Below are 15,928 nucleotides of genomic sequence, written 5' to 3'. Positions count from 1 at the left end.
CAACTCATTCTAGAAATCACTGTGCCTTCTGCTATGAATAAAGAACTTACCCCTAACAATACAGAGAGGCTTGTTCTCAGCAGGACTATACAAAAGGTAAAGCCTGATGGGAAGAACTAACTCATTTGAAAAGACCCTGATGCTGGGAAAGATTGAAGGTGGGAGGAGAAGGGGACGACAGAGGATAAGATGGTTGGATGGCATCACTGACTCAATGGACATGAGTTTGAGTAAACTCCGGGAGTTGGTCATGGACAGTGAGGCCTGGCGTGCTGCAGTCCATGGGGTCGCAAAGAGTCCAACACGACTGAGCGACTGAACTGAACTGAAAGCCTGATTTCCTTGGCTTATTCCTTCATATCTCCCCCACCCTACCCCACCCCCCGCCACACCTGCCCAGCTCTTGCCCCTGTGGTTAGTGGCCTCAGGATCTCCCCCAACTCACCACCACCACTCACTACCATCAGATTTTGTTTTCTAAATCTTGTGTGCTGGTCAAATGAAAAATGATTAATAAGACTCACAGACTTAGGGAATGAACTTACGGTTGCCAAAGGGAAAAGATAGTTCGGGAGTTTGGGATGGACATGTACACACTGCTATATTTAAAATGGATAACCAACAAGGACCTACTGTATAGCACAGGGATCTCTGCTCAATGTTATGTGGCAACCTGGATGGGAGGGGAGTTTGGGGAAGAATGGATACGTGTATATGTATGGCTGAGTCCTTTCACTGTTCACCTGAAACTATTACAATATTGTTAATCGGCTATACCCCAATATAAAAATAAAAAGTTAAAAAAAATGATTAATGAGAGTTATCACCTCCAAAGAGAGATGAATTTATCAGGAATCAAAGTCTGAAATAAACAGATGAAGCTTTAAGAATAACAGCATTTCAGGTACCAGGTAACTTAGCAGGGAAGGAGGGTGGAAGAGGAGGAGTCTGACACATTGCTGGCTGGACAGGTCATAGCAAATGCAGGTAATCATCTCCTGTTCTGCTTACTCAGAAAGCAGGCCCTAATCTCTGGATCAGCCCTGCAACCAGGAAGAAATCTCCCTAAAGGACTTTTTACTAATCCTTTCCTTAAAATACTCTAGATGTGACTCTTATTTCAAACTAAGTTGAAAACAGACTAAGCTGAAAACACTGATTTTATTTCAAACTATGTTGATTGCTTTTCCCTTTGAGAGTTTCATTTGTTTATCAGCAGAAATTCCTGGGCTAATTCCGAGAAATGCCATTCATTTCTCGCCAACAAGTCATGGACAGTGGGTGGGGTAAAGGGGTGAGCTCCCCACGGAGGGTCCTTCTTTCTGGACCTGAGAGCCAGGGGCTCTGAATGTGGACGATGGCAAAAGAGAAAAGTGTTGGGTGGGAACTCTGGGAGAGTAGGGAGGCCAGCCAGAGGGAACAGTGAGTACATGTCACTGCAGGGTTGATCCGAGAGGAGTGTCACATAGGCAAAGTATGTTTCTGGTGTGCTTGTGCTGCCCACTACCAGAGAAACAATGTTGTCAAGTTGCCCACGGCCTTCTGCAGATGTGCAGGGGCCTCTACTCCAAGATCTTGCCCAGGACTGCTCTCTGAAGGCTGTGCTCCTGACCTCCTTTATCAAGCTTTCCCCTGGGCCCTATTACCCTATGTCATCCACCATTCAAGTACAACAGAATTACTTGAGGTACTTGTTTAAAATGCAGAATACCCTCAGCAGTCCAAACAAATCAGAAATTTTAGTGTAGGGCAGCCTGCATTTTATCAAATCCCTTTAAGCACGCTAAAGTTTGGGTAACATGAATTTGAGGTCCTGTTCTAAAACAGCTTGCTACTCAAATGAACTTCTCCACACTAAGATACTATATTTACCAATAAGTGTTAGTTGCTCAGTCGTGTCCAATTCCTTTGTGACCCCATGGACCATAACCCACCAGGCTCCTCTGTCCATGGAATTCTCAATAGCTTGTTGCTACAAATAGCTTCTAGAAATGGAATGGCACAATCCAAAGACTTCCTAAAACATATACTAAAGAACACTAATCTTTCAAAATGCTCTACAAAAAAAAGGTCCCAGGAATTCTGTGGAGGTCCACTGGTTAGGACTCCATAGTTTTACTGTGGAGTTCAATCCCTGGTTGGGGAACTAAGATCCCACAAGCCATGTGGCACACACAGCCAAAAATAAGTTCTATGGCTGAATAAGTTTGGAAAGTACTGCATCCCATACTCTCACTTATAGAGTCATAATGCATATTAATATATTTAAGGCTCTGAGAAGTCCGGTATTAAAAGAAACCTATCTTTAAAAAAAGAAACCTATTTATCTTTCTCTAATCCAGAAACTCTCGAGTCTATATGACCATATAAATGTTTTCTCTAGTTAACCCTATCATTATCCCATAAAATTATGTTCCCTGAAGCAAACTTTGGGAAACAGTGTCCTAACCCAGAAGAGTGATTGTAATGGTAGAGGTTTTTAAAAATATAACAAGCACATGGAAGATTTTATTTCAGACAAATGGGGCTTTTCAGTATTCCTCAATAATGCGCCACCTTCTTCACCTCTGCGTGGGGCCAATTTTGATTAACATCCATAGAAAGAAATAGAAGAGCTGTGGTCTACCATGACAGAAAGCCATACCTGTCCTAAATGTCTTGTTCTTATATGGCATATTTTGTGAAGTTGCTCAGTCGTGTCTGACTCTTTGTGACCCTATGGACTGTAGCCTACCAGGTTCCTCTGTCCATGGGATTTTCCAGGCAAGAGTACTGGAGTGGGTTGCCATTTCCTTCTCCAGGGGCATAAGGGCTCCTCAAATACAAATAGGAAATCGTATTCTTTTTAAAAAAGCAACTAAAATCCCCAGGGTTTACCAGATACAAATATCACCTCACCTGGCACAAGGCAAGCTAAGTGCCACTTTCCCGGAGAAGTTTTAACCCTTTATACTCTGCAGTGTTCAAGGAACAAGTGTATGAGGAAAATAATGGAAATAAAGCATGGAAGACAGTGAAAGAGGTCTAAGAGGTAACAGGGCAGTCAGTATAGACATGGAGGGCCTACTGATTAATAGCGAATATCTCTGTGGCCACTTCTCAACAATCAGTATAAGAATGCTAACAATGATGATAATAATAACAACAATAAAGTATAACCTCGCTATCCCAGAGACCAACATTCCAGAATCCTCAAGCTTTTGGGTAGCTCTGGACTCAGAAAGAGTTTTGTTAAAAATATGCCAATCTTTTGAGAATTCTCTGGCAGTCCAGTGGTTAGGACTTGGTGCTTTCACTGCCAAGGGCCTGAGTTCAATCCCTGGCCAGGGAATGAAGATCCCTCAAAGCCATAAAAAACAAATCTTTTGTATGAAAAGAAATGACCCTTGATTGATCATCTTGTATACTATGACTTTTGTAGTTCCCTTACTGAAGGAAAATAATATGCTAATTAGCTGTTACTATGTAAAAGGAGTTGATCTTTTTCAATCAAACCCAGGAGGCAAGTGAATACAGAATTCAGAAAAGAGCAAAAGGAGCAAGAAGAGCACAATGGCGATCAAACATGGATGATGGCAACAGCAGCAATCAGCAGCAAACATGAAGTGGCAGCAGAGATGAATCATAAAAAAATGAGATAGCTTTAAATTTTGGAAGCGATTCCTCAATAAGTTAAACACAGAGTTACCCTGTGACTCAGAAATTCCACTTCTAGGTATATACTCAAAATAATAGAAAACATATGCCACACAAAAACTTACACCTGAATGTTCACAGCACTATTAACAATAGCCAGAAGGTAAAAACAACTCAAATGTCCATCAACTGATGAATGTATAAGCAAAATGTGGTATATCCATACAATGAAATATTATTCAATCACTAAAAGGAATAAATTACTGATAAATGCTACAACATGGATAATTCTTAAAACATTATGCTAAGTGAAAGAAGCCAGATGCAAAAGGTCACATATTTTATGGTTTCATTTATATGAAATGTCCAAAATAATAAAATCCATGGAAACAGAAAGCAAATCAGTGGTTGCCAGGGGCTAAGGCAGGAGGGTAATGGGGAGTGACTATTTAATGGGCACAGAGTTTCCTTTTTTGAGGTGGTAAAAAATTTCAGGAACTAGGTTAGTGGTGATGTTGCACAACATTGTGAATGTTCTTAATGCCACGAATTATACACTGCAAAGTCATAAATTTTATGTTACGTGTACTTTACCACAACAACAAAAAAACAGATACATCTCCCCCTTGAACTTTTGCCCTTAAAAAAAAAACAACAACAAATGGAGGGAGCTAAAAAGACTTGTCTACTTGATTCCTGAAACACTGGAAGTCACAGACATGGAAACTGACATAGTCCTACAATTAGACCCCTCTTTTTATACAAACGTATAGGAATACACAGTGCAGACAGGGCAGTGATTACAGACCAAAAGAAAAGATTCAGAGTGGCTGAGTGATTTTCAACCCTCACTCTAAACTGTCCAAGGCCAAATGCCACATAGCCACCTCCTATCTTACATAGTCTGTTTCTGCTAGGGTATAGACTTGTGTAATCCAAACATGTTCATATGTAAGTGGTAGATAAGAAAATGATATTGATGTAAAATAGAAATTGCATTGGTTCAGACATGATTTTTCTTAGCAAATTCGTATTTTGCACCATCAAGAGACAGTAACTAGATGCCAAGTATACACTAACACAACTGAAATTCTGCAAACCATGAAAGGACACAGTACTCTATCCTATTGCTATTCACCACACATTCTTCCTCTTGGCTTGGTTTGGCCATATGCTTGGTCTTCCAAATGCTTATCACATGATTCTGATCTTGGGCATTTTTCTCTTGTCTCTATAACTCAATGGCCTCAACCCTTTCTTATACCTCCTTCCTTCAAGCTAAAGTCACCATTTTAAAGGATGAAGTCTCTACTTACTGTAATATTTTTTATTAGAAATCTAAGATGCCTTTTAAACCACACTAGTATTTTATTAGTATAGTTGTTTTATTAGTACTCTAGTTACAAGGTTGCACAAGTTCAGAGTCGTCTGCTCCAATTTTGTTTTTTCCTCAAGCCCTGTTATTTTTCAGTGTACAGTTCTGCAGAATGGGAGGATTTTCAGAAAAGCACATATTGCATTATAGCAGAAATGCCTATATTTGCTAGCTAGCTCTCCTGTTGAGAGAGAAATGGCATAGGACTTCTAGCATCTCCTTATGGGAGCACAGGGCATTCGTGGAAAGGGTGTTTCCTTAACCTAACTGGAATGTAAAAGACTGGGGTGAGGAGTGCCTCTCTTGGCAAAACCACACTGTCACTCTCTCTACTAAAACCATATCATAGAACTAAACCTCTTCACATCTAGCCTAAAGGAAACACTAGATTAAGTCTCTGATAACAGATCAAGTCAGATATTTTGGCAAATTTATAACAGCTCTTTAATGACCCAGGAATGTTGGACTATTTCTAATGGAACCAAAATTTATCCATTCTGAATAACAAATTCTTAATGGAATGACTAATTAAGAAAACTGTTACATAATTTCATGATTTAGGCTCCTAATCACTACAAAAGTCATCTCTTGGTGATAAAATTATACATGAAGAACAGAAGAAAACAAGTCATATTCTTTCTCTCCCCCTTTCCCCTTTACCATTCAACTCCCTCCAAAAGAGAAGATATGAAATTCCATTCCAACAAATCTCTCATTAGGAATAATAGATTGACTCCTGTTTAGAGACTGGGATGAATTTAATGACCTTTCTGACTCCAGTACAGTCTTGACTTTCTTATTAAGAATGCTCTACCCTTCCTGTACTACCACCCACTTTGGCCCCAGTAGAGCCCTGTCGTACGTGATCAAGACTTAACCTGTACCATGGAGACCAAGGGACGTGCTGGAGAAAAAGTTTTCACTTGCTCTTCATGAGAATTGATTTAGATTTCTCTATGGTAATTCTGGAAAAGCAGTCTGCATACTCTGATTTCCATGGTTCAGCAGGAGCTACATGAGACAAGCTCAAATTCAGGTGAGAACCTTGGAAATTTCAAGGGGTAAGAAGTTTAGAAAGCAAGAGCCATGGGATACACAGAAACAGACAGGGGTTGAAGTCTCCTCTGTCTGCTACAGTGGAAGATGGGCTCTAGGCATGGCAGGTAGGACCTTCCCACCAAGTCCATCACTACCAAGTAAACACTCCCTGAAGTTGATATGGCTGTAAGATTGCATATAAAACCTTGGATGTATGGCTCCCTTATTTGATTTCCCTTTTTGATATAGAACTTGCTCATTACCTTGGCTTTAAATATTCTATTTTTCAGTGAAGATGTTTTCATCACAGTGCTTTCCATTGGGTTAAGACACAAAACTAGAGCCCCTTCCTTTGACCAAACATTCCTGTGGCCCTGAAGGCATGAGTTTCCTCATGCCTAATAATAATTGGGGTGGAAGGAATACAGAGAAGTCATCACATCCACTGCCCTGTCTCAAAGCAAAACCATGCCAACTCTATCTCAGATGGATGGATATCTTTTTATTTCCAGAAACATGCAGTAAAGAGACTAAAATTCTCCTTAGTCATTTATTCTAGGATTTAACAATCACTGTGTCCCAAAGTTCTTTCTTTTATCAAACTCCATTCTTCTCTGCTATAGTTTAAACCTGTTTATTCTTGTTTTATCTTCAACAGAAAGAAAGAATTCCTGATTTGCATTCCAGGTCAATATGGCAGAGAGAGCACATGAGAAAATGCTGTGCTATTTTCCAAACAAAGAAGAGTAAGAGATGAAATATAAAAGTAAAAATAAATAAATAAAACTTTAAAACTGCAAAATCATCCTTAGAAACAAAAGGAAACTCTATTAAATAAAACACAGGCAAAAGGAAAGTACAGCAATAAATGAGGGCCAACACGATATGCTCCACTGGCAGTTTGGGCCAGATATAGATAGCTATATCCAGGCAGCTGAGCAAGAACTATGGCCTACAAATGGCTTTCTGTGTAAGTCTGAGAACTTATAGTCACACTCTTCACATGTAAACAGGGGCTGACATAGTTTGCCCACCCAAGTTCATTCTCTCGCATGGACTGACTGCCCAAGAAAGGCAGCTGCAGCTGAGGTCCCAATCCAAGGAGTAGCCCTGCACAAGAAAACAGAGGTAGAAGCAGACTATCCAGACATGATGGAGTCCAAGGTGGGACACCAACATACGACCTGGTTTAATGCTAAGTAAGCTACAAGGCCTGAAAAGGAAGGACTTATGCAAGAGAAAACCCATGGATGATGAGCTTTTAGACAAAAATTTTAGAAAACAAGGGGAACTTTGGAACTAAGGAAAGCTATCAAGAAATCTAACAAAAGTGAGAATTCACACCTGAAAATATGCATATTTAAACAATCAGAAATAGACTTTAAATAAATATTTAAATACCTTAAAGCAATAAATAAGAGAACAAGACCTCAAGAAACAGTAACAGGGGTTTACAAAATGGCAATATGTAGATATTTTTTACATATAATTAAAAAATGGGTGGAAATACAGTTTTTAAAAATAAAACTAGACCCAACAGACAGCCTAAATAGTAGGCATGACAAAGCTGGAGAAACAATTCATGAATTGGAAGGCCAAGTTGAAGTTATGTATCATTACAGGGAGTATACCAATATATCATTAGGGGGAAAAATAAAGGAGACATTAAAGAGACACAGAGCTTAAATTAAATGAAATGCAATGACATACACCAAAGACAAGGCTAAGAATGATAAAAAATAGAAGAAAATATACTTTTCACAAAAATAATGACTTGAAATTGAAGAAAAATATGAGTCCATTGGCTGGAAAAAGTCATGTGCTAAGCAGGCTAAATAAAAATAAATCATACATCAAAACACCTCCTTGTTTGCATCAAAGGAAAAAGAGAAAATCTTAAAAGCTAGAAGACAGATTATGTATAAAAGAATTATAATCAAAACAAAGGAAGGAAGTCATGAAACTATTTATTAATATCTTCAAAGGGCTGAGGGAAAATAAACATGAATCTATAATTTTATACCCAGCCAAATTATCACTTAAGAATGAGGGCAAAATAAAGACAGTTTTGCATATAAGAATTAGGGAACTTTAGGACCACTACCTACAGAAAGAACTGTTAAAGGTTACAGTTAGAAAGAAAAATGAACTCACAAGGAAATGACCTATAAGAACAAGAAGGCAAAGAAAATGAATAGCTGTTTCTATCTTTAAGTCTTAAAGATGATGATGTTTATTTCTCTCCATTTTCTCATTTCTGGGACTTATGATCTTAATTCTTTTAATACTTTCTTTTTCTCTTAAAAGAACTGCTAACTTGTACTTTCCCTTTTTCTTAGGACTTGCTTCCGTTTATGCAGTTGGGGTAGTTGACAGCCATCTTCCACTCTGTGAACTTCCACTCTATGCTCTGTGTCTGGGCCCTGCCCCAATTTCCTTCCTAGGGAAGAATAATTTCTTCACAGCCATTTAGATCAATTCCTATGACATTAGACCACTTTTAGATACGTCTGGGATAAGATTTTATAAGGCTATTTGACAGGCAACCTGGCAGATGAAAAAAAAAAAAAGAATCCTCCCGTGCTACACCCTTGTAATACAGTTTAAACAGAAGAAGCAAATGTTGTTGTTGTAGTTCAGTTGTAAGTCATGCCCAACTCTTTTTACAACCCCATGGACTGTAGCCCGCCAGGTTCCTTTGTCCGTGGGATTTCCCAGGCAAGAATACTGGTGTGGGTTGCCATTTCCTTCTCCAGGGGATCTTCCCGACTCAGGGATCGAACTCAGGTCTCCAGCATTGCAGGCAGATTCTTTACCACAGAGCCAAAAGGGAAGCCCAAGAAGAAAATAAACACATGCAAAAATAGTAAACCTCTCCTAGGGATTTATTTCAAGAATAACTTTAAGATTGATCACATGCCAAGTCAGTCTCTTATATATTAAAGCATATACTACTGTAACCAATACTAAGAATAATAAACCTGTGACACGGCATGATCTTCTGACATCTAGAAAGAATCCCAGATGCTCATCAGAGTGTATTTATCAAGGTGCATGCATGCTAAGTTGCTTCAGTCATGTCCAGTTTTTTGAGACCCCATGGGCTGTAGCCTGCTAGGTTCCTCTGTCCATGGGATTCTCCAGGCAAGAACACTGGAGTGGGTTTCCATGCCCTCCTCCAGGGGATCTTCCCGACCCAGGGATTGAACCCACATCTCTTGTGGTTCCTGCACTGCAGGTGGATTCTTTACCACTGAGCCACTGTGGAAGCCCATTTATCAAGGTAAGAAGGCATAAGTTATAAAAGTGGTGACAACAATTTGTATGGAAATACAAAAAACCTCGAATAGCCAAAGCGATCTTGAGAAAGAAGAATGGAACTGGAGGAATCAACCTACCTGACTTCAGGCTCTCCTACAAAGCCACAGTTATCAAGACAGTATGGTACTGGCACAAAGACAGAAATATAGATCAATGGAACAAAATAGAAAGCCCAGAGATAAATCCATGCACATATGGACACCTTATCTTTGACAAAGGAGGCAAGAATATATAATGGATTAAAGACAATCTCTTTAACAAGTGGTGCTGGGAAATCTGGTCAACCACTTGTAAAAGAATGAAACTAGAACACTTGCTAACACCATACACAAAAATAAACTCAAAATGGATTAAAGATCTAAACGTAAGACCAGAAACTATAAAACTCCTAGAGGAGAACATAGGCAAAACACTCTCTGACATACATCACAGCAGGATCCTCTATGACCCACCTCCCAGAATATTGGAAATAAAAGCAAAAATAAACAAATGGGACCTAATTAACCTTAAAAGCTTCTGCACATCAAAGGAAACTATTAGCAAGGTGAAAAGACAGCCTTCAGAATGGGAGAAAATAATAGCAAATGAAGCAACTGACAAACAACTAATCTCGAGAATATACAAGCAACTCCTACAGCTCAACTCCAGAAAAATAAATGACCCAATCAAAAAATGGGCCAAAGAACTAAATAGACATTTCTCCAAAGAAGATATACAGATGGCTAACAAACACATGAAAAGAGGCTCAACATCACTCATTATCAGAGAAATGCAAATCAAAACCACTATGAGGTACCATTTCACACCAGTCAGAATGGCTGTGATCCAAAAGTCTACAAGCAATAAATGCTGGAGAGGGTGTGGAGAAAAGGGAACCCTCTTACACTGTTGGTGGGAATGCAAACTAGTACAGCCACTATGGAGAATAGTGTGGAGATTCCTTAAAAAACTGGAAATAGAACTGCCTTATGATCCAGCAATCCCACTGCTGGGCATACACACTGAGAAAACCAGAAGGGAAAGAGACACGTGTACCCCAATGTTCATCGCAGCACTGTTTATAATAGCCAGGACATGGAAGCAACCTAGATGTCCATCAGCAGATGAATGGATAAGAAAGCAGTGGTACATATACACAGTGGAGTATTACTCAGCCATTAAAAAGAATACATTTGAATCAGTTCTAATGAGGTGGATGAAACTGGAGCCTATTATACAGAGTGAAGTAGGCCAGAAAGAAAAACACCAATACAGTATACTAACGCATATATATGGAATTTAGAAAGATGGTAACAATAACCCTGTGTATGAGACAGCAAAAGAGACACTGATTTATAGAACAGTCTTATGGACTCTGTGGGAGAGGGAGAGGGTGGGAAGATTTGGGAGAATGGCATTGAAACATGTAAAATATCATGTATGAAACGAGTTGCCAGTCCAGGTTCGATGCATGATACTGGATGCTTGGGGCTGGTGCACTGGGACGACCCAGAGGGATGGTATGGGGAGGGAGGAGGGTTCAGGATGGGGAACACATGTATACCTGTGGCGGATTCATTTTGATATTTGGCAAAACTAATACAATTATGTAAAGTTTAAAAATAAAATAAAATTTAAAAAATAAATAAATAAAAGTGGTGACAAAAAGGGTTTGGGTCTCCATTGGACAAAAAGGGTCTCCATTCAACAAAATCTCTGTTCCTGTAACATTTCAGTTAACTGAGTTGTCACTGAACCTCATTCCTGGCCTCAGTCCTACCATTTCTGCCCTGACACTTTTCGTTTCTCTTTTGTAAGTTCTGGAAGTTCCTCACTACTTGAAAAAAAACACCATGTATGACGGAGATTAATGGTTTTTCATGTTTTTATGGTTATGTACACCCCTTTAGGAATACCAATAAAGCTATGTATCTTCTCTAAAGGAATTTACACATATACATTGTTACATCAAAAACTGCCAACAATTTTAAAAGATTTACTAACCCCTCAAAGTCCACCCATAGACCCCAACTCTGTCCTTGAGGGAAACAGTCAACTTATAGGACTACAAATCTTCTACCGCCCAGGTGCTAAGATGATCACTTAGCTTTTCTTAGGATTGCTGGCGGGCCCACAGGCATTTTCTGAATCATTCCATGCTTGCACTCCTCTGGTGTGGGAGCCTGGCGTCAGTCAGATATGAACAAAGTATCACTGAGGGAGCCCCTGCCTCAGACAAACACCCTAGCTGCCAACCAGGAAGGTAGATATCCTAATAGCCTTGTGAAAAAGTATCTGCCTGCCGTCCCCTTAGCGCTACTCTGAACAATGTATACATAACTGTACAGTCTGGAGGAGGTGACCATTCAGCCAGCAAGCAGCTTTATACTGACATAAACCTCACTGGTTCAGCTCCTTTGATTTATGAACAGCCCATCATCAATTAGAAGATATGCTCAAATGCAATTCCAGCTCTAATTGCATAGGACACATGCCTCCATGCTACAACTCTCCTGGTGTCTGCTGCCCATGGCAGGAAGAGGCTGTTGATCACAGAAAAATCTCTGGGCCAAAATTCCTTTTCCTCAATTGATAGGCACCTTCAAATGATTAAAAGCCCAGTTAAAACCTGTTACTGTGTACCAAGTAACTTATTAGAGCCTAGAATGTGCCCCAATTGGGATATAAACAGTATTTAGGGGCTGGTGCAAGATGCCTCAAAGTGTCCTATTGTTATTCCTGTCTGGAAGTTTCTGCTTCTGGGGAATTAGGGAGAAGGGATGGGTTGGGTGGAAGAAAGAGGAAGGAAAACCACAGCTGGGAAAGCAAGAGGCGAACTGGTTTACCTGGGCAGCGAGGGCAGCAAAGATGAGGAACGTGCACAGGAGACAGGCAATGAAGGCTTGGACATCTGACTCTGCTGCAAAGCACATTCCCATTCTGAAAGAGAGAGGCCAAAATGACAACAAAATAAATGTCTTTCAGAGGTCACTGGGATCATGCCAATTTGGGAAACAGTCGTTCAGGGACTCACTCAGACAGTGAATAACGCATTGCCGAGAAACTGAATGAAATCAGCATTTTCTTTCTTTTTTCTGATAAGTTTATTGGAGTATTTTTCTAAGGACCACTACTACCCCAGTTTACAAAGCCTCTCGCAATTCCCGGGAAGCTTCTTCTGACTTGGCTCTGTGATGTTTCTACCATTCCCTAGCTCTGCATGTCTCTTCCCAGAGCCTAGTCAGATTTCATAATCACCTGCCCAATGCCATGGAAGGAAGGGATAATGAGTGATGGGTCCCTTGAGCTGTTACCCACCCATAGGCAAGGAGAGAGCCCTAGCACATGGATTCTGGAGTCCATATAACTCTGCCTTGATCCAGTAAGCTGAGTGCTTCTTCTGCTCACTTCTTTTGCAAGTCAAAATTTTTCTGAGACCAAGCTCGAGTTTGGAATTGAGCTGATTAGCTAGTATGACTAGAGGAGGGGGCAACTGGGTCCTTGTCTGATTTACACTGACAAGATCCCTAGCTCTGACAGCTTTCAGCCATGGCTAGAACAAAGGAAGACCTTGGAAACCAATTTTGCATTAACATTTTCCATCCATAACTCATTTGAAGCAAGGGTTATATCTGTCAGGCTCTGGTGAGGGAAGAAGGTGATGAAGACGATGGAGGGAGAAGATGCCTAGCACTTGAGCCATTGGCATTGGGATTATATTAACATTTTCACTGCCCTGAAGAGAGCAAAGCCTCAGTCCCCAAGGTTTAGCTGTCCATTTCCAATGCATTGGGTCAAGAATCTGACTTAATCACACCATACCAGGCATTTACTCAGTCTCTAGATACTCTGTTTAATAACTGCCCTAGCCATTTAAAGATGCAGGCTTTTTTTATTCAAATTCAAATAACCTTAGCACAACTTTTTTTCTTTTCTTGCATACTTCCTAGAATACATTTTTGGAGGACTACATTTGGAAACACCACGGAGCCTCCTTATATGGCACACTCCTCAGAGCCAGGTGGTATCATCTTGAAGTAAGATCACCAGAGCCCATCAGAAACTACTTCACCTGGCTGAGGTCAAACTGATTCCTTCTTAACGCTTTACATTGGTTTCTGTTCTAGAGCTAATACATTAATAAAAATAATAACCATAATGATGGTAATATTACAGCAGTTAGCATTTCTCAAATATTGACTATGACCAAGCATTGTTTATATGCACTGACTGAGACAGATTAGTAAATTTAACCCTTGTCATAATCCTATGAAATAGGTAATACCACTATACCATTTTAAAGAAGAAGCTGAAGGAATCTGAGAGGTTAAATAACTTGCTTAACATAACACAGCTCAGAAGTCGCAGAGCCAGGGTTGGAAACTTGGTCTGTCTTGATTCTAGAGCCCTGCAGTTTCTTAAGACTACCTGATGTTGCCTAAAGGTTAGGTTTCCACATGCTCAAAATTCTGAAAGCCAAATTTTCTGTTCAAATGGCAAAAGAATCAGGCTTGCAAGTTAGGACTCCTGGGCACTAGTGAGGGGTTTCAGTTGTTCCATGAGGACTCAAGTGAGAGGCAGGTCTTGAAAATTCTACATGTTCAGAATTCTCAATTCTCAAGGCCGAGTATAAGGTCTCTTTTCCCAATTGGCCTAGTGCATTGGTTCTCCACCAGGAACCACTTTGTTCTCCAAGTAACCTTGGGCATGTCCTGAGATATTTTTGGTTGCCACAACTGGGGTGGATGCTACTGGCTTCTAGTGGATAGAGGCCAGGGGTGCTGTTAAATATCTCACAATACACAGGACAGCTCCGCACAACAATAAATTATCTGTCCCCAAATATCAAGAGTGTAGAGGCTGAGAAACCCTGGCTTAGTGTATGACAGAAGAGGCTTGTTCAGAAAGATGGACCATAGCTGTGGTCCTGGGTCACGGCCATGGGACTACCTGCTTTGTCTACTGCAGAGCTATCCAAATGCCTCTTTGAGTGACTGGACAGGAGCCAAGGCCAAGCCAAGAGGACTCTAATCCTCACCAGGTACAGGCCAAGGTTTCAACACCTCAATCCTATTAGTAATTATAGTCATTCACTGAAACCACATAAAATACACTCTTTCAGTGAACCAGTTTATAATCTGTCCTAATCTCCTAGCTAACGACCAGTCTTGAAAATGATATTAAAAAACAATGTTGTCTTATGATCCAGGCATTATATTGAGCCTTTTCCTGCACTCTACTTTTTCCATGTCCTACATCATTCGGCTAAGAGACCGCTTAAGTATCTAGAGAAAATACTCAGTGAGATCCCATGAAAATCAAGCCAAAAAGCAATAGAAGAAAAAGACAGGAGATGTGTATTTTTCCTTGCAGTCTGCCTCCTAATTTCTTTTAGGTTTTTAATCACCCATGCTCCCAGGCCATCTAGGCACTTGAGAGCATGTCTGCCTGCCGAAGAGCAAAGTGGAAATCACATGCCATTGGGAACTGTACCTCAGAGCAGATACAGTTGACGCAGTAAACCAACCCATAAGGTTCCAGGTAAGGATGCCATCTCTCACCGACTCTGTACTTCTTGTCTTGAAACACACAATATGTCTCTGAATCTGTGAGGAAGGAGATGGAGAATATGCTGGTTAGAAAACATGGCCCAATCACAAAATCGAGAGCAATCACAGGTTCCATCCATTTTAGTGTACATCAAGGAAAGAGGCATAGATGATATTTACAGAATCCCTACAACGGCCTCAGTATTTTATATGCTTTCCTTATTTTATTTTCAGAGAAGGCAGTGGCACCCCACTCCAGTACTCTTGCCTGGAAAATCCCATGGATGGAGGAGCCTGGTAGGCTGCAGTCCATGGGGTCGCTAAGAGTCAGACACGACTGAGCGACTTCACTTTCACTTTTCAGTTTCATGCATTGGAGAAGGAAATGGCAACCCACTCCAGTGTTCTTGCCTGAAGAATCCCAGGGATGGGGGAACCTGGTGGGCTGCCATCTATGGGGTCACACAGAGTCAGACATGACTGAAGTGACTTAGCAGTAGCAGTAGCAGTATTTGACTTTACAATGACCCAGTAAGGTTGGCACTGATTGTTACCATCTTTCTAAATTCCATATATATGCCTTAGTATACTGTATTGGTGTTTTTCTTTCTGGCTTACTTCACTCTGTATAATAGGCTCCAGTTTCATCCACCTCATTAGAACTGATTCAAATGTATTCTTTTTAATGGCTGAGTAATGTGTACGAGACATCAAAAGAGACACTGATGTATAGAACAGTCTTATGGACTCTGTGGGAGAGGGAGAGGGTGGGAAGATTTGGGAGAATGGCATTGAAACATGTAAAATATCATGTATGAAACGAGTTGCCAGTCCAGGTTCGATGCACGATACTGGATGCTTGGGGCTGGTGCACTGGGATGACCCAGAGGGATGGTATGGGGAGGGAGGAGGGAGGAGGGTTCAGGATGGGGAACACATGTATACCTGTGGCGGATTCATTTTGATATTTGGCAAAACTAATAAAATTATGTAAAGTTTAAAAATAAAATAAAATTAAAAAAAAAAAAAG

At 40.4% G+C, this 15,928-nt stretch overlaps 1 protein-coding gene across 10 annotated transcripts in view; it reads right to left on the bottom strand.

Moving 5' to 3' along the window:
- CHRDL1 (chordin like 1) overlaps nucleotides 1-15,928 on the bottom strand; it is a 135,588-nt gene that overhangs the window by 81,227 nt on the left and 38,433 nt on the right. For all 10 annotated transcript variants that reach the window (XM_025277292.3, XM_006071605.4, XM_044937462.2 and 7 more), the window contains exons 3-4: nucleotides 14,843-14,955; nucleotides 12,196-12,289 (exon numbers count right to left, since the gene is read on the bottom strand). In XM_025277292.3, the coding sequence (XP_025133077.1) occupies nucleotides 12,196-12,289; nucleotides 14,843-14,955 (207 nt within the window). The remainder of the gene's footprint in view (nucleotides 1-12,195; nucleotides 12,290-14,842; nucleotides 14,956-15,928) is intronic.

The sequence above is a fragment of the Bubalus bubalis genome, chromosome X (genome assembly GCF_019923935.1).
Source record: "Bubalus bubalis isolate 160015118507 breed Murrah chromosome X, NDDB_SH_1, whole genome shotgun sequence".
Taxonomy (NCBI): domain Eukaryota; kingdom Metazoa; phylum Chordata; class Mammalia; order Artiodactyla; family Bovidae; genus Bubalus; species Bubalus bubalis.
This window is presented reverse-complemented; position numbering and strand designations above follow the sequence as displayed.